The following is a 17,893-nucleotide window of genomic DNA, read 5'->3' on the forward strand; positions in this document are numbered from 1 at the left end:
GGTGGTCTGATGGAAGACTACTAATACCAATGAGAGGCCAGTCTAATGGCTCGAATAGGTGGGAAAATTGCTTTGGGAAATTCAAAGGACCATGTATGTATCAAAATAAAGGCTAGCAGCGAGCCTAAGCCGCTGTCAAGTGTTGAAGTGAGGACTGAAACGACAATTGCATCTGAGACTGAAGTTTGTTGCTTTCATTCCCGTTGAGCCTGCAGGGAAATGAGAAGCTGCCTCTCTTCGTGGAGTTGTTCTAAATTTAGTGCCTGCATTATCTAAGAGGTTCTTGTCAACGATGCACATCGCCACGTTACAGGGGCAGAGTCGTCCCCAATGCAGTCTGTAACCTCACAAAGGATAGAGCAATTCCGTAATAACTACTTCGTTGGTTTATTGTTCTCAAGTTACAACATAATATCACTGCGTTTACAATAATTCGGCCCCACAGCTGAGTCACCCAGTAGGGGCAATAGAATAAATCAAACAGAGAGTGAAAACTGGGCACAAAATGTACCGAAACACATTAAATCCACCAAAGAGGTCTTGTTCTCATCCACTTTCCGAACACGTCGCGTTTGGCGTTTGCAAATTTCAATACCCAGTGGTCGTCTCCCTTAGAAGTGCAGCGACGCAATGTTGGAAACGAGCCAGGTGTAGCTGGAGTTGCGGAAGTTGTCGGCCAACAGGTTCGACGTCGCGGCCCAGAACTGCACCAGCTGGTTGCCCGCACCCCATTGTGGCCAGTTAAGGCTGACCCGGCTAGCAGTGCTGCTGGTACCGCCGGAGGCGTTGTTGGGGTCCTGGTTGTACAGGAAGTTGAAGTAGTAGCTGTGGATGCTCTTGCTGGCGGCATTCGGCAGGATGCCGTAGAAGACTTGCAGCAGATCACTGGCGTGGAAGGTGCCCAGAACGGGGGTGCCGTAATCGTAGCTGGCGAGGTAGGACCAGCTAGGCACGGACGGGTTGAGGTTGTTGGTCTCGGCCAAGAAGGCACGCCGCGTCAGGGTAAACACAAGGTCACCGAGGATGGCGGCCAGGCGCTTGAACTCTGGGTAGACCTCGTTGAGCAGCAGAGTGTTGAAGGGCGAGCCTGCGCTGGCGTTGTCGGGGTAAGTGGCGACAAGGGCCTGAATCTGGGCGGTGGTGGCGTTGTGGAAAAAGTAGTCGGATAAGTAGGTCACCAGCTGGTTGGTGTTGGTGATGTTGCTCTGGAAGAGCGAGAAGAGCGTTCCCTCGTCTTCCTGGTCACCAATGATCATCGGCACGGCGGCATACTTGTTGTTCCTAATTAAAACGTCGGGGCTGTCAACTAAGACGACACCATCTGGACGCGGCAGGTACGAGAGGGCGACGGAGCTGTACGACAAAATTCCCGGCACGGAGTTGACGGCGTTTAGGAATGTATTATAGGGCGCGGTGCGGAGGCAGGACAGCGTATCCGAAGAGCTCGAGCAGCCCGCCTTGGCGACCACCTGGTTGTAAACAGCCTGGCCCTTGGGGCAGTCGACGGGGTCCGCAGGCACAATCGAGCCAGAGTCCATAATGGCACCATGGAATAGGGCCTTACCGTCGTATGTATTGTTGCCGTTGTAGAGCATCATCTGGTCAGCCACCGAGATGGCACCGGCCGATTCGCCCCAGATGGTAACCTTGCCGGAGTCACCGCCGAAATAGCCAATGTTGTCGGCCGTCCACTCGAGTCCCATGCGCTGGTCGAGCAGGCCCAGATTGGACGCGCCATCAGCCAGGACCTCAGCACCCGGCAGGAAGCCAAAGCCACCAACACGGTAGTTGACGGCAACAAAGACCATGGGCTTGCCAAGGGAAACGCTGTCGGCTACGAGACCAGCGCCGTCATACATGGAAGTCCAGCCCAGCTACAGAAAATGTCGTGTTAGAGCACTAACGTTGGGGGAATGAGGAACAAGACCAATTTGATTTTAGTGCAGGTGGACTATACCTCGAAGCCACCACCAAAAATCCAAAACAGGACCGGCAGCTTGTCAGTCGCCTTCGTGCCCGCAGGGCGGTAGACATCAATGGTCAAACAGTCCTCAGTCTGGTCTGTCGCCGTCTGTATAAACGGACTGTTGGCCAGTGTACCAATCACCGAAGACAGAAGCGAGCCGCTGGTGCTCTCAACAAACTGTGGGCAGGCCGCGGCAGGACCGGTGCCGTCGAGCACACCGTAGGACGCCGTCCGCTTAACGGGGGGCTTAAGACGCAAATTTCCAGTAGGAGGCTGGGCAAAGGGGATCGCGTTGTACGACTCGACGCCGTTCGACGACGCACCGATCACGGTACCCAGTGGCAGCACCATGGTAACCTGCGCGGCACGCTCCTTGATGGCCGGAGTAGGGGGCGGAGCGGCCGTCACGGTGCTAGCCAGAGCAAGCGCCACGAGCGTAAGACGTGCAGTGAAACCCGCCATGATGCAGTTTGGGATATAGAAAACAGGTTTGGTGACAAGCACAAGGGGATACAACTAGTCTGTTCTTGGCAGGGTGAGGCTGCACGAACGGCGCATCGTCGCCTCTTAAATAGTCGTCTTATACGTTCGGCCGTAGTCGTATTCTCATGAAAACCAGGGACTCTCACAAGGCCCATGATCACTTTTCGCTAGCCACGTATTGTTTTATATTTACCTCCTCATTCTTTTACTTAGAACCAGACGAGAAATCTTAGACTCATGGAGCTAATGGGATCGACGGGATCACTTGGACCTTTTTTTTTTTGGTGAGGGGGGATCAAACCGCAGCTGGATACACTTGTGGTTAATTTTGCAGTGATTTAAATCATTTTTTGGCGCTTCGCCTTTATTCTCCTTCCTAATCGTGGACATGTTACTCTTTTTGTCAAAGTCTCCGCGGTCCGTCAGTCATCTAGTCCAGATAGACCCCTGTTGCTCAGGTTGATTTGTCGTTGTCTGCCGCAAGTAGTCTTTGCTTTTTTGTGCGTGCAAGCAAGGAGTGTGTTTTTCTTTGACCTGTCCGTCACTCCACCGGGGTTGGGATCATTTTTAAGCTTCACATAATGAACGTTAAAGCGTGGTGGCAGGCGGACCGTTATGTTGTGCTTGCAGATCGTTGCTAGGTCGTCTTCACATGTCTAGTCCACTTCCCCACGGGGTTCCTGTCAGGGCCGTCTGTGGAGGATGTGGAGGATTGATGGCTTGGAAAATAAGGCGATGGAAAGTCCAAAGAAATGCCCAAAGAGGAAGCAAATGGTGCACGGACAATATAGCATTAGTATTTATCGGACAGGGGTGCGTTCAAATCTCATGACGTGTATCGTTATCCACGCAGAGGCCTCGGCATGAAGAATATGATCGTCGGCTCGTGATGGGCATTTTATAGCTGGAATAAGGTAACATGAGTCTTCCTCGTGGAGAAAAGCTATTACTAGCCAAAACATGGAACGGAGTGAGATCGTGACGACGGTTAAACACTGAGATAGGATAAAACGTCTCTCACTTCAAGGCTCCGGACAAACTGTCGCCGCTTGTTCGCACGTACACCCAAATTTGGTATGGTGGCCCGATGCACACAGGGCAACAAGTGTAAAGCGTCCGAGAAAATGCACCGAATCATCCCATCTATACTCGCTTTCCTTGTGATTATGCATGAGGTAGCAAGCAAGTTGCTGAACGGTTGGGAACTATAGCATAGTGTGCCAGAGGCGCGTGAGTGCGGCCAAGGCGACTGGCACCCATCCCACTAAAAGGTGAGTTTGTATGGACGTGTTCCCGGGCCAAGCTCTGAGAGGGCAGCGAGGGCAAGACAAAAAATGTAGTGTGGGAAAGCCCGAAATGAAACGGAAAAAAAAGAAAAGAATAGCTGACAAACTGGGAGCCAGGAACTGAGGATGACAAGGGCTGAAGCCCATGTGAAGTGCGGGGGCGGGACCGACCCCGGCTGGTCCCGGCACTCGTTGGATGTCACAGCGTGTGGCTTCTGGAGTCTAGAAGCACAGACGAAGTGGTTGGTTTCTTACTTCGTGTCTTTTGTGAGGATTACATTGTTGTTTTTGACGACATATTTGTGGTGCAAGTCTCTCATGTCTTCATTTTGCTTAACACGGCATGATCGATTAGTTATCAATTGGCGATGATGTTTTGTAAACGAGATAAATTTAAGGGGAGAAACAAACGTGTCAAATTCAAGAATACCCAGTATTTTGCGGGCCTTTAGTCCCCTTAAGTATTTTACGGCCCCGTCAATCGTTTTCGTTACAGGAAGGTCGGCACCAGCACCATTTTTGGATGTCCTATTATGGGAGGATGGCAATGAGGCAGCCCGGCTTCATATCTTTACAAGTCGCTTTACCCAGTGTCAGTAGTGTCAGGTGGCCCAATGATAACGCTGTAGAAGGAGAAGGGTCACGAGATATAACATGTGACCAGCACTTGTGACCCACAATTCAAGGACTCAAGAGACAAAACCAAGGAAGTGAAGATTTTATGGGTTTGGCGAGAATTCCACAGACGCACATAATAGTGCACTCATTTTTGGCTATGCAACTGTATTTAACATCCGGAGGACAATAGGATACGCCTTGTATCCAGCACCCTCAGCACGTATTGGGGCGCTTGGCAGCCATTACAACGGACGGGGTGAGTGCCTGCTGGCAAAGAAATATTCCAACACTAGTTAAAAGGAAGTAACCGCAACAGTGGAGACAGCCCTGGCAGCTCCTAACTAGCTAAGGCACAGTCTGGTTTCGCTTGTATGGCCAGTGTATCTTCATACAAACTCCACCCTTGCCATTTTGACTCGCGCTTCGCAATCACCCATCGATCGACCTGGCCAGGCCACTCCCCACTCGACAACAAGACAGCTCAAAGTGCTGTCATCCTCAACAATGTATTACTCCCCTGAGTGACCTATCTTGTTACGATGACCGACCAAAAGGAATACAATCGAGGTCCATTCCCGATTTCCAGGCGCAACGCTGTCTTCCAGGGTGAGAAAATCGCATCCCTTCTTGGCTTGTTTTGATTACTGCTTTGCGTCTTATTCTAACGTGATTCTAGAGCACACGCGGTAGTACATACGCGCGGTTGAATTTTTCCAGGACAAAAAGTTCTTTAGTAATTACACTACGAAATCCCGACCCCAATTCTAACTCCTGCTTCCACAAACTAAGACATTGTTACATTATCCTAGAAACGAACAGCATGTGTGCTTCTCTTTTAACGAAGCCAGGTCTCGGAGATTTCCACAAAGCTGGGGCACACTACGAAGTACATTCTAGCCCACTCGCCCGAAGACTATGTTTTCCATGACCAGGAGGCGCTGCGTCTTTACAAGGGGCTACCCGATTATACTGAAGAAATGAGAGAGGCCCGAGACAAGTGGATCGCCAACGCAGAAAAGGCCCTCCAAGTCGCTTTAGAAGACGACGCCAATCTAACCTACGATAAGGACGACGTCGTCGAAAAGAGGCTCGAAAAGGAGTATCATAATCGTATTCAAGCACTTGTGGATAGCTTGCAAGAACAGCATAACGAAGAGTTCGACGAGGAGGAGATTAAAATAGAACTAAACGATTATTTCCAGTCGATACCAATGTCTAAACGGACTACTCAACACGGGAGTGTCTCCGACAGTGAAAACAACAACGAAATTGGCGACATTAGCAACGGCTTTAACGAGAGAATGACAGGTTTGGAAGTTAGTATAGCCACTATCAATATCTACTCGCACTACACTAGCCCTCTCTAAAGGCGTTCTCACGCCGACTGATTCACAAAAGCCCGACTCACAAACCCGGAAGCGTGTGCGCGGTTTGTTTAGTTCATCTCCCGGAAACGACGACTACTGAGAATTGTCGTCTAAGAATAAGGATTTGGAATTCAGCATCGGGGAAGAACAAATGCTGGTGAACAGCAGTGTACCGGCTTCTCAAACAGCCTTGACATCAGACGAGTGTCGGGGTTCTCGATTGGCAGTCAAGTTACGATATTGCTCCTACAGGTCAGGCCGTGCAGCGCACGGAGTATGTTCACATTGATGTTCGCCGAACAGGAGTCCGTGACGTCTTCACTCCTCAAGTTCGAAACGTCAGCTCCGCAGCTTTCACACCAAAGAGGCCCCGCATGCCCTGTTGTAGTTACAGAATAATTACAACATACATAGCTCTAGACCCTCTACGACGTAGAGTAATACAGGGCTGCTCACGAATCAGAAACACAACACAACTGAGCTTCGTAATGGATCCAGTGCTTCGCTGTTCTTCTCGCTGCAACACTCGGCGGAACGGGGTCCAGTGGCCCGGCTGCGGAAGTTGAATAAATCGTCGACATACTCCACTGCTGAGGTGCTGGTGTGTACAGGCCGCCTACCGAGTGATTTCAATTGCTAGGCCCACCGAACAGAGCCCACTCAGTGCGCGCACGAGCTTTGCAAGGCAATCCATTGAAGGCAGCTATTGTCTTTGTGTGCTGTCCTTTTTCAGATGAAGAAGTCCAAGATGGATTGTCGTTGACGTTTTGTAGTTGTCCTCCTTTTGCGGTAGAAGTAAATTGTGATTCCTTTGTGTCATCTTTGTAACAAAATATTTCGAGGCTCAGACACCTGCAAAGGTAGAGGAAGCAATGCTATTGGCCGTCGGAAACACTGGACAAACCAAAAGAGGCACGCATACAATATGGCTCTGCGGCTTGCACAGTCGGGGTGGTAGTGCTGTACAATGTCAATGATGTGTTAGCTTGCAATGTTGAACTCCGTCTCAATGGACCAAGCACGCGCACGCACACCCCAGATTCTCCAAACTCGATCCCACTAGATGTTTTCTAGAATTCTGGGCATCTTTTCCGCTAGTTGCTTGTCTACGATTTGCGTCCCTTTGTGCCCTTTGTGTTGGCTCGTTGTTTTGCTCGCTGTGACTCAAAACGCCCATAGCGACTTAACAAAACACTGGCGGCACATGGGTTGTTTGCTAGTGGCGGTAGTTGCACTGTTAGCGGCGGCATCCCTTGACTTAGTTTAGGGTCGTAGATCAGCGGAGTTGCCGTGGATAAGTGTTTAGCCACGAAGCCAGCAACGATCGCTTTTTGACTTTGGTGACTTTGGTGACTTGGGCGACTTTGGCAACTTTTGTTCCATTTTTTCTCCACTTCTCACACACGCCTTACTTCCGACAGACAGTCGGTCCTTTTTCTTCACAACACATGGACTAAAACACATCGCAGTTGGAAAAAAGCGCGTCCCATCGACGCTTTGCTTTGCTTTTGAGGGTCAAACGGCCACCACTGCTTCGGTAATTGCAGCCTATTTAGAAGCAAGAATGGCAACTAAACGCAGTTGTAATGGGGGAAAGAAGACAATTCGCCACCACGGGTGATGCGGTTGTCCCGAGAACAAGAAATACACGCTTACTCGATAGGTCATCCACACAAAAGGACGTAAGACCACATAATCGTCGCAATGGGCATCTTTGTCGATCTCCACAGTTGCATGTCCAACTTGAGCAACTCCGCTGGAGGTTGGAGTGCGGAGTGTGGAGAGAAGTGATGTGAGAGAGCGTGGGCGAAGTGCGGGAGCAAAGGGAGACTCTCGGAGAAGAGGTAACAGTGGCGAGACAAGAGTGACGCGTGACAGGAAGGTACTCAGTAGAGGACGATCACAATGTGGAGAAGCCGACCAACGACCGTTACACGGCGTCGCTGATAAAAGATGTCGAGTCCCCCCCGATCTGCAAAATATCGGTGACTCCGGGTTCTCATCATCTTATCTTCATTTGTTCAATTTTCAAACTGTTTTTGTTTTGCAACTCCCGCACCCGGTCTCCTCGCCCTTTACACGATGGAGCACGAGAAACGCCTGGCCGAGGCCATGGAGGTCGTCCGCGGCGGCGGTGCCCAGGTCAATGACATGATCGAAGACATGGAGCGACTTCTTGACGAGTCTGGTGGGCTGGAGACGGGCGTCTTCCACATTGCGTTCGACGACCCGAGGAAGTTCACATGGCTGCTCGTGGCTTTCGCCAGTATGGGCGGTCTTCTGTCCGGATTGGACCAGAGTCTGATCTCGGGTGCGAACCTTTACCTGCCCGTAGACCTGGGCCTCGATACACATCAGAACAGCCTCGTCAACTCAGGCATGCCCTTGGGTGCTGTTGGCGGTGCCCTTCTCCTGTCGCCCGCCAACGAATATCTCGGCCGGAAGAACGCCATCATTCTTTCCATCATCCTGTACACTGTCGGTGCCGCTTTGGAAGCTGGTTCGATCAATTTTGGTCTGTCCTATGTCGCCCTATCTGGAAAGTTGGCGGCGAGTATACTAACCTCCATTGTCTTTTTAGCTATGATTGTTGCTGCCCGTGTCATCCTCGGTCTCGGTGTTGGCCTCGAGGGCGGCACCGTTCCCATCTATGTGGCTGAAACCGTGGAGCGTCGCCTTCGCGGTAACCTTGTATCTCTCTACCAGTTCAACATTGCTCTCGGCGAAGTTCTTGGCTATGCTGTGGCGGCCATTTTCGTACGCGTTCCTGGAAACTGGCGGTATATCCTCGGCTCTTCGCTCGTCTTTTCCACAATCATGTTCATCGGGTAAGATTATCTGTATTTCAGCGACACGCTATTCACATTTTGCCCATGTCGCTAAACTTTTCTTTTTTTCTTCTCTTTTTTTTTACTTTAAATAGCATGCTGTTCCTACCAGAGAGTCCGCGCTATCTGATCCACAAAGGTCACATGCTCGACGCTTACAAGGTGTGGAAGCGTATTCGCGGTGTCGAGTCACTTGAAGCCAGAGAAGAATTCTTCGTTATGACAGCTGGTGTCCGCGAAGAGCAAAACGCTGTCCAGGAAGGAGCGAAGAACAAACGCTTTCCGTGGATGGACTTTTTTACGTACGTACATCCTCCACACAGACCATCTTCAGCCCCCTTCCATGACACTTGTTAACACCTCTTCTAAGAAACCCGAGAGCCCGCCGTGCACTCATCTACGCCAACATCATGATTCTCCTCGGTCAGCTGACAGGAGTAAATGCTATTCTTTATTTTATGTCAATTCTGCTCAACCAGATCGGGTTCGACCCCGAGACGGCCAACTACATGTCTCTCGTTGGTGGTGGTGCTCTTCTGCTCGGAACAATTCCCGCTATTTTTCTCATGGAGACATTTGGTCGTCGTTTCTGGGCCATTATAACGCTTCCTGGCTTCTTCGTTGGCTTGGTGCTCATCGGCGTTAGTTACCAGCTCTCGCTGGACACGCAGCTGGTGGCCGTCGAGGGACTGTACTTTACGGGTCTTGTCCTGTACATGGGCTTTTTCGGATCATACGCTTGTTTGACGTGGGGTGAGTTTCCATTCGCCTGGTTTCCAACTTTAGCGCGCCTTCCTTACAAACTAACATCGCTCCGTCCCTTAGTTGTTCCATCGGAGGTCTACCCGACTTACCTGCGCAGTTACGGCATGACAACGTCTGACGCGCTGCTTTTTCTAATGTCTTTCACCGTGACGTACAATTTCTCGGCCATGCAGATCGCCATGGGCAAGACCGGACTTGTGCTTGGTTTCTACGGAGGAATTGCAGTCCTGGGTGAGATATACCAGCTGCTGTTCATGCCCGAAACCAAGGACAAGACGCTCGAGGAGATTGACGAGGTCTTTGAGCGCCCGACGATGAGCATTGTCCGGGAGAACTGGGCGGGTATCAAAGAGAACGTCAACAACATGTGCCACGGCCGCTTCAGCGAGGTATTTCGCCAGCAGGCAAAGCGGAGAGCCACCTTGCACGGCCCCGAGATCAGCGAGAAGGCTTAAACTGTGGAAAAATGACGGGCCCGGCATTCATCTTGAAACCCTCTAGTCTTGCCAAGTGCAGCTAGCATAAGTTACGTTGCAAACACGATACTGGATGATTTTCATACCTCATAAATATATGAGCAGAAAATTTATGTAGACGACGTCTTAGTTCAGAAATGGTCCGGAAAATTTGGAATATTTTTGATACGAGCGCGTGTAAAGACTGGGTGTTCCAACTGCCTGTATGGGCTTGGTGTAACAGTCCAGGCATGGCCTGGCCTCAATTCCTCGCAGATGGATCTACAACCAAGGAGTGGCGAACTGGATGCGCGCATCGTCAATGCATCCTCAATGAAAACAATCCATATCTGAATTGTGGCTTGTTTCGACAGTTTGAATACAACTGTTGTCTTTGCATACAGTTTCTCGAAGCAACTGTTCGGAATGTATCTCCAATTTAATTGTTAATTGTTTTCGAACGGCAGCCCTTAATCCATGACTCGGAAGATTTTGTATTTACGATAAATGCCGTGCATAAACCTGCGATTGGCCTTCCCAAGGATATCTACAATGATGAAGCGTCAGAAAAACAATTAAATGAATATCATATCATACACTTTCTGAAACCACTTACACATTGGAATACAGGTAGCCAACAGCGCGATTGTCACAATACCGAATGTGCGGAAGACGGCGCCGGGACCGGAAACGGCGGCCCATGTGTTGATGAACATGGAGAATCCGTAGAAGATGAAATTCTTGAGCATCATCTGGAGCACAAAAAGCGAAGTGGATTGTCGAGGGAATGAGTCCCTGACGTCTGTCAACAACAACTGTGTTTTGTGAGGTATGGAGGTATGGTGGTATTGGCTTGACTCACAAAATATACAGGCCCGCCGAGGTGGATGGCACTGAGACACCAAAACACACGAGCCCGAAGCAAAAGGAAGCCAGATAGTAGCCGTTCGCCACCTCGTGGTCAACCCGCCAGGCAAAGAGGAACCATCCAAGCCCACAGCACAAGAGGCCCAGAATATTGACGGGAATGCGGAATTCAGCTTCAAATATCCCGTTGTGCCGCCGCGCCAGGAAACGGGCTGTCCAGTCACACAGAGGACCGATGCTGACAGCGGCGAGACCACCAATGAATGGGCCAACATAAAAGAAACCGTTGGCAGCAACGCCGAGGTTGTAGGGTGGCACAGAGAAGATCTGGGACAGAATGTAGGCAGTGACGACAAAGAAGCAGACGAGCACGCCGCTAACCAAGAGGATCCACCAGACGGCCGGGTTGCCGAGGTGGGCCACGGCAGCCAAGAGCAGGTGAAATACACTCTCTTGGGTGAAGGGACGGTCAGAGAAGGGTCGAAGCCGCTGCCCAAAAGACTTGCGGGCATGTGTTGGGGACGATGCGGATTGTGCACTGGTATTCGTATGGACCATCTCGGCGTGGACTACCAGACCAGGCTTCTCGGCAACATTGTCTGAAAGTACGGCGGTCGATTGTGTCTTGCGCGCAAATTGCGTCTCGGGCAGTAGGAACACGGTGAGCAGTAAGCACACCACGTCAATGGGTAGCAGGGCCACAAAGAGGCTGGCCCAGCCAACACCCTCCGACATGGCGCCGGAGATAATAGCCACAATCGATGCCGTGCCGGCAAGAGCAACGACCAGGATTGCCGTTCGAAGACCTCGCTCGTGCAAGTAGAACAGGTCGCCCACGGCCGCCACGGCAAGACTCTCCCATGCCGTCACACCGAAGCCCTGGATGATGCGGCCGGCCAGGACGGTCTGGTAATGCACACGCTCAGACCCTGCGACGCAAATGGCCGTGCCGACCGTGGCGGAGACTGCGGCGAAAAGGAACTGTGGCCGTTTGCCATATTTTTGAGCAAGGACGGACACGAAGGGTCTGTAACGTTGCGGCAGCGTTAAGGCCGTGTTAGAAGTACTTGTGGCTCGCTGACAACGACAAGAAAGGTGGAGGCTTGTCATCTCACCCAAATGCACCGACGACAAGCAGCTGGTAGCCGGAGAGCTGAGCGATGCGCGTCAAGGGTACGTGGAAGACGCCGGCCAGGAGGAAGGTGGCCGGTGCAATAATGGGGCCGGGCAGGATGGCAAAGATGATGGCATTGAAGAAAATGGTCCAAAATGCTGCCTCTTTTTGCCAACGTGGCCAGAGCTTGTTATGTCAGTAATAAGCACGCGAAGGTCGCGATATCGAAGGTCAGAAAATCATCTCACCAATGGGTCGTTTGGATCGTCCGAAGGCTGCGGCACAAGAATTGTCTCCTCACCCTAGAACAGTAGTCAGTAAATCTGTATTTGTTACATCTTGCACCCCGTATGCTGGCCCCATATTCATCCTCTACCTTGTGAATAATGCGCTTCAAGAAATGACTTTCTGCTGCGTCGGCGGCGATGTCGACACGGCCCTCGTCGATGAGCCGTTCGGTGCCATTCAGTTTAAATTCACTGCCGCTGGTAGTTCCATCCCGAGAAGACTCTGGGTCCCAAATACCAAAGGGCATTTTGTCAAATATTGCGGTCAATGGGAATTGTTTGTCCTGACTGTCAACAATGAAAATAGAAAAGGAAAACGACGTAATAGAGGACGCGATACAAACTCTAGAACTCTAGAATCTGAAAAGCGAAGGTACGACTGGTATGTACGATATTGTCCTTTAAGTTATCCGTATGTTATTGGATGATTCATATTGAAGCAAACACACGGGTACGTATTGTACAGGAATAACTGCCGATGAGCACCTGTACATGGTCGATCGTCAAGGCGTTACAGCTCGGCATCTTCGTTCCGCTTTTGGGGTTTCACCCGATGGGTGAACGAGATGCTTCAGGGCTACTCTTCCCCTCCCCACTTCCCCACACTATCCCGGTTCAATTTAAGAGTCACTTTTGGTAGATCTCCATGATATCCAGATTGTAGTCCAGCGGCATCCCTTCCAGTGCGAATGGGGGTGTCTGCTGCTCGTCCCAGAGGGGCCAGACTTGGCTGTGGCTCGGCTCGTGCACGTCGCCCGACCCCTGCGTTGCCGTGTCGGCGGGGCTATGGAACGACGACAAAACAACCTCACCGAGGCGCTGTGTTTGTGGTGGTAAGGCGAGCTGTGGAACATCAGGTGTGATGACTGATGCTGGGGATAGACGCACCCTCTTTTGGTGACTGGCCGCGCACATCGTGAATCGAATACTCCAAAGCTTCAAAGTCGGCACGCGTGCGGCCGGTGAACAATGTCCGGTCCTAGCTGGCATACGCATACAGAGCCTGGCAGTGTTCAATGGTGACCCACAAGCCGCGAAAGACTCGAGGAAGTGCAAGTTGTCGAGCACAATGGCGGACATATCGATGTCGCTGCTGGCCCAAATTCCTATTGGGAAAGTGCAGGATATACGGGTTCATGTGACGGCCAAGAAGCCGCAGATGCCCGGAAAATGGCTGTTGAGTGAAGCTCCAGCATCGTCGAGCTCACGCAGGAGCGTGAAAACACTGACACTGGTCGTGAAAATCTCATCTGCGGGGTCAGCCCACTTTGACGTTCATTCCAAAGGGGCCAGCAAGGGCGGTTCGACGGGCCCAATAGGTCTACCTGCACAGCAGTCAGTGTCAGATCGAGTGGTGGCAGCTTCGGGTGTCGTTTACCAACGGTGAAGCACCGTAGCCGCCATTCTCAGTATCCCATCCCCGGTGGAGGGTTTTTGATGTTGACGAGGACGAGGATGCCTCTGCCCTCAAGGGTAAGATGGACGACACGAAACGCAGCTATGCTACTTGGGATAGGCTACATGAACAGGGCGTCGTAGGTGACATATGTCGATTGGTCGACGAGCTGTGTCTACGGACGAGCGAGCTAGTTTGCAAAACATGAAGTATGTGGAGCATTGTGGATTAGACACGATTGAACGGTTTTTCAAAAAAAATTAAAAATAAATAAAAAATAAAACAAACGGTGGAGATCCCATTGCTGTTTACTGTTTGACCAGTATTCCTGCGACTACAGCAATGAAACCGGCGACTCTATGAGTCTGCAATGTGGAAATCACGTCAAGGTACGTTGTACAAGCGCGCGCACACACACCTACTCCACCTTCTCGCTCATGGCCTGTGGCGTCTCGGGGGTCATCTCGACGCCCTCGAGCGGTCCCGTCTTCTCGCCGTCGAGATGTAGCTCCCGGCGCACGTGAATGGGCACAATGACATTGTCTTCCTTGTCGTAGTTGGTGGCCTTGATGCACTTCCAGGCGACAAAGTACAGAATGGGCCAGCAGATTGTGGTGAGGGCAAAGTAGGCTGCGTTTTCGTTCTCGTAAGGCTGGGAGGTAGCATCGACGCCAAAAGAGACGGCGGTGCCGGCGCTCAACCAGGAAACGAAGAAGCCACCCATGGCGGCGAGCTTGCGGGGCTCGTTGGTGAGCGAGCCGAGGACGTAAAGAACGACGTTCTGAAAGACGCCGTACTGGGCGGCGTACAGCATGTAGATGACGACGGCGCCGGCATAGGCCTTGTCGGTGCAGTCGATGGACGGCCCCGGGATGGAACGGTCAAACTTCCAGCTGGCAAGCCAGATAGTCTGGGCAACGTAGGCGCCAGTGATCCAGACGGCGTCGAACGTGATGCCGTAAAAGGCCCGGCGCTGGCGGGTGCCCAGACGCTCGGTATCCAACAAAAAGCCCACGCCGAGTGTGACGGGAATCTGGATGAGGTTGTTGAGCAGCGAGTTGAGTGTGCGGGTGCGCAGGTTGAAGGCGTATGCGTTCATGGAAGCCTGTAGCGGGAAGAACATCTCGGCCGTGAAGCAGCAGGGGATCATGATGAGGATGCGCCAGTCCTTGAACAGCGACCCCGTGATCTTGAGCGACTCCCAGGCCGTCAAGTGCTCAAAGGCAGCGAGAGCAGTGCCGTCCGAGCGGCGCAGCTGGTTCGACGGCAGCAGCAGTGAGGCAAAGCCGGCAGAGGCGACTTGGATGACGATAAAGACAATGTAGACCGAATGGGGCACGCTGGCCGAGGCAGAGTTCCAGCTGATGCCGAGGGCAACAGACGCACCGACGGCGGCGCCCGAGATGTTGCCTGTCCACTGTATGGCACGCCAGAGGCCCTTGTCCTTCTCTTCGGCGTAGGCACTAGACATGTACGCGGCAGTGGTCCAGAGACAGCCGGCGCAGAGGCCCAGGTACGCACCGGCGAAGATGGGAAACCACAGGTGGCCCTGGGCGTCAAAGTACCACATGGATCCAATGTAGACGGGATAGCCGGTGATGCCAAACATCATCGTGTAGCGCGGACCCAGGGTGTTGAGCACAGTGCCAGCCATGAGGGCCGAAAAGACAAAGACGCCGTAGAGCGTGCCGTTGCTAATGTTTGCCATGGTTGTGGACGTGGGCCGGCCGCCACCGGCGCCGAGCAGCGAGACGGCCAGGTAGAGGCCGGGGTTGCAGAAGAGGCATGCGGCGGAGAGGAGGTTCTGGACGAACGGACTGGATGCAGGTGTCAATGCACGGTACGTTGTGTGAAGAGATGCAAGCAATGCGGCACTCACTTGTTTAGCCGAAGGAAGGGCAGCTTGACAGCGCTGGACTCTGCGTCCATGGTGTCGGTGGGTCAGTCGCGTGATGGACGCGGTGGGTGACAGGATATGAGATGAATGAGAGGCAAGCTATGGGCCACCTTTAAGATGGGTTGATGGGGACACTGGAGAAGAAGGAGTGATGAGCTGACGACAATGCGGAGAGGTTATGGGGAATGGATATGGACGGTGGAGATAAAAGAAGAAGACTCGAATGGCGAGCAATGAGAGTGGCCGTGATGCCAGGCGGTTTTTAACTTGATGTGTGAATGGGCGCGCATCCTGGTTTGTCTTGTGCTCAACCCTGCCACAGCGTGTCACTCCAACGTCCCCGAGCCAAACAGCTGCTGGCGGCGAGTATCACGAGTTTGCGCGGAATGGACAGCGGACAGAGGCCTCGAGAGGCTCGGATCTGCATGATAGCACAGCTGTCTGACATGGCTGTGGATACAGATGCAAAATCAAGATACGGGGTAATGCATGATGACACTTGACAGAGGATGGAGGTGTCGAGTCAGATACGGCGCACGCCGGCTCCACGGTGCAAGGAGATAAAGTTCTAACACCCGCCATTCCAGCGTCCAATGTGCCACGCAGCTCGGTACTGGCGAGTTCCGAGAGGAGGGGTTCAGTGGGCGATATGCCGTTTAGGCACTAATTCTTAGCAGGCTGCGGGGGCATGTCGCGCGCCTTAGTGTGCTGTTAGCGCCGACTATAGCACTAGTTCAGGCAACCTTATCGTTGCTGATGACGGGCTCTGTTCTGAGGGTCTGCGCCATATGGATCCCAAAGAGGCAAGAGGGTCAAATCAGAAATAAACAAGAAAGAACCAGCAGAAAGTGTCGACAAACTCAGAGTGCCTCGAGGATAGACGACAGTCAGAGAAGTTCGACAGCCAGGCCGTTACACGAATTACAGACAACAAAACTTGCGTACTTTGATACAATATGACTACACTACACACCTCTCAAAAAATCGCCGTCCCGTTGACATGACTGCCGACGCCTCCCGTACAGTTGGCTGGCGCCGTGCAAAAGAAAAAGGTCCATCGGCCGTGCTCCTTGGCCAACTTGGCCACGCCTTCGAGATCCAGCATCTCGCCAATAGGACAGCCCCAGAGCGGCAAAAGGTACTCGTGCAGCTTGTAGGCCTGCGCGGTGGGCCAGACTTCGAATGCGGGCGCGTCTCCTGCCACGGCGGCAAAGTAGCAGTCGTGCAGCCAGTCGATCATCTGCGGCTCCTGGAGGACACCGGCCCACTGCGGCGCCGAACGGCTGCCGATGGCCTCGTTTTCTGCGCCGGTCCTCTTGTAGTAGTCTTGCGTAAACCCAGACCGAATAAACAAAAAATCGCCCGGTCGAATATCACCGCCTTGCGAGGCCGGCCGAATGTCGGTGCCCTGATGCCTGCCGCAGGAGACCAGGTCGTCATAGGAAATGGGATGCGACGACGCCGAGTCATAGAAGATGCCCAGGCTGTCGCAATAGGCCCGGTAATCCAGCAACACCCCCCGTCCGGCAAGGGCACGGCCGCTCCAGTGGTGGATTCCACAGGGCTCGGTCGACTGCTGGATGTCATCGGCCGTGGTGCCGTTGTAAAACAAGCCTGTGTCGCCGTAGGACACGTGCCGGAAGCCGTCCCATTGCGTTCCTGACTGCGTGTTTAGAGAATATGTATCGTCGTGTCCAATGCCACCCTCACCAAGGATGACTTTGATATTGTGGACAAACGGCTCGCGTTGCCAGCTTGGGTGTTTTGGGACATCCAGCGGCAGGTCGACCCTTGTTGATGCCCCAGACACAATCTGTTCGCGTGCCGCCAAGGCCACGCGCTGGGGCGTCAGCAGGTTGAGGCGACCCAACTGGTCGTCTGTGCCCCAGACCCACGCGGCACCCACAGGGGCGTCCTTGAAGTGGCCAGAAAGGCGTGGCAGATTCCGGCGCGCGGGGAAGACGTCGTTGTGCGGGTCCCAAGGCAGGGACGTCGGGTCCTGGATAGAAGGCATTGGTGGAGGGGAGGGGGGACGGGGATGGTTTTGCTTGGGAGTTTGACGGTGTGGTAGCTTTGTATGTTCTATCGGAGCTCGTATGAAAAGTCTCTCCGACTTCAACGTCTCAGTCCCTCAGTCCGCCATCTTATTTATCTTCGTGATGCTCAACAACCTGTCTTGGCTCTTCTTGGCTTGCTTCTCTGTCAGTGTGGCCTTCGGCACCCGGGACTGGCGGCGGCAATGCAATGGTTATCTTGATCATAGTGTTGCTCACTTACACCGACGACAAAACATGATGCAGGGGGTGTGCACTAACCTCGAGCTTCCCCGGACACGTCATCTTACATTGCCCGCATATGACTAGCTTCAACAGACTACTTACTCCGTATTCGAGTCAGTTCTCCTCACCTTGTCGCACATGGTGTTTGGTAATGGCTTGCCATAGAGTTGACGATCGTTCTGACAGAACACGCCTTCTCTCGGTCCCCCTCCTTCGGATTCAGGGAGCAGTTGCCGAGCTCCACTTTCGTAGCTAATTCCAAAGTCAACAAAAAATGCCGTGCAA

The 17,893-nt window shown here is 52.6% G+C and overlaps 7 protein-coding genes across 7 annotated transcripts; 1 reads left to right on the top strand and 6 right to left on the bottom strand.

The window, feature by feature from the left end:
• Window positions 1-611: 611 nt before the first annotated feature.
• Window positions 612-1,859, bottom strand: SPBR_02886 (triacylglycerol lipase; the record flags this gene model as incomplete). Its single annotated transcript, XM_040761189.1, has 1 exon — window positions 612-1,859. One exon carries the CDS (start codon window positions 1,857-1,859, stop codon window positions 612-614), a length of 1,248 nt encoding a protein of 415 aa, XP_040621252.1.
• Window positions 1,860-1,951: 92 nt separating this feature from the next.
• Window positions 1,952-2,428, bottom strand: SPBR_03315 (uncharacterized protein; the record flags this gene model as incomplete). Its single annotated transcript, XM_040761618.1, has 1 exon — window positions 1,952-2,428. One exon carries the CDS (start codon window positions 2,426-2,428, stop codon window positions 1,952-1,954), a length of 477 nt encoding a protein of 158 aa, XP_040621253.1.
• Window positions 2,429-7,802: 5,374 nt separating this feature from the next.
• Window positions 7,803-9,768, top strand: SPBR_02531 (uncharacterized protein; the record flags this gene model as incomplete). Its single annotated transcript, XM_040760834.1, has 4 exons — window positions 7,803-8,548; window positions 8,644-8,850; window positions 8,919-9,301; window positions 9,374-9,768. The coding sequence occupies 4 exons, from the start codon at window positions 7,803-7,805 to the stop codon at window positions 9,766-9,768; spliced, it is 1,731 nt and encodes a 576-aa protein (XP_040621254.1).
• An 858-nt stretch (window positions 9,769-10,626) lies between these two features.
• Window positions 10,627-12,284, bottom strand: SPBR_02679 (uncharacterized protein; the record flags this gene model as incomplete). Its single annotated transcript, XM_040760982.1, has 4 exons — window positions 10,627-11,662; window positions 11,751-11,935; window positions 11,998-12,051; window positions 12,126-12,284. The coding sequence occupies 4 exons, from the start codon at window positions 12,282-12,284 to the stop codon at window positions 10,627-10,629; spliced, it is 1,434 nt and encodes a 477-aa protein (XP_040621255.1).
• A 379-nt stretch (window positions 12,285-12,663) lies between these two features.
• Window positions 12,664-12,951, bottom strand: SPBR_03371 (uncharacterized protein; the record flags this gene model as incomplete). Its single annotated transcript, XM_040761673.1, has 2 exons — window positions 12,664-12,855; window positions 12,925-12,951. The coding sequence occupies 2 exons, from the start codon at window positions 12,949-12,951 to the stop codon at window positions 12,664-12,666; spliced, it is 219 nt and encodes a 72-aa protein (XP_040621256.1).
• An 899-nt stretch (window positions 12,952-13,850) lies between these two features.
• SPBR_02749 (uncharacterized protein) lies at window positions 13,851-15,361 on the bottom strand (the record flags this gene model as incomplete). The annotated part of the gene is made up of 2 exons (XM_040761052.1): window positions 13,851-15,249; window positions 15,312-15,361. The coding sequence occupies 2 exons, from the start codon at window positions 15,359-15,361 to the stop codon at window positions 13,851-13,853; spliced, it is 1,449 nt and encodes a 482-aa protein (XP_040621257.1).
• A 944-nt stretch (window positions 15,362-16,305) lies between these two features.
• Window positions 16,306-17,343, bottom strand: SPBR_03017 (uncharacterized protein; the record flags this gene model as incomplete). The annotated part of the gene is made up of 1 exon (XM_040761320.1): window positions 16,306-17,343. One exon carries the CDS (start codon window positions 17,341-17,343, stop codon window positions 16,306-16,308), a length of 1,038 nt encoding a protein of 345 aa, XP_040621258.1.
• Between the last annotated feature and the right edge of the window lie 550 nt (window positions 17,344-17,893).

This window comes from Sporothrix brasiliensis (assembly GCF_000820605.1).
Source record: "Sporothrix brasiliensis 5110 chromosome Unknown Cont17, whole genome shotgun sequence".
NCBI classification, from domain to species: domain Eukaryota; kingdom Fungi; phylum Ascomycota; class Sordariomycetes; order Ophiostomatales; family Ophiostomataceae; genus Sporothrix; species Sporothrix brasiliensis.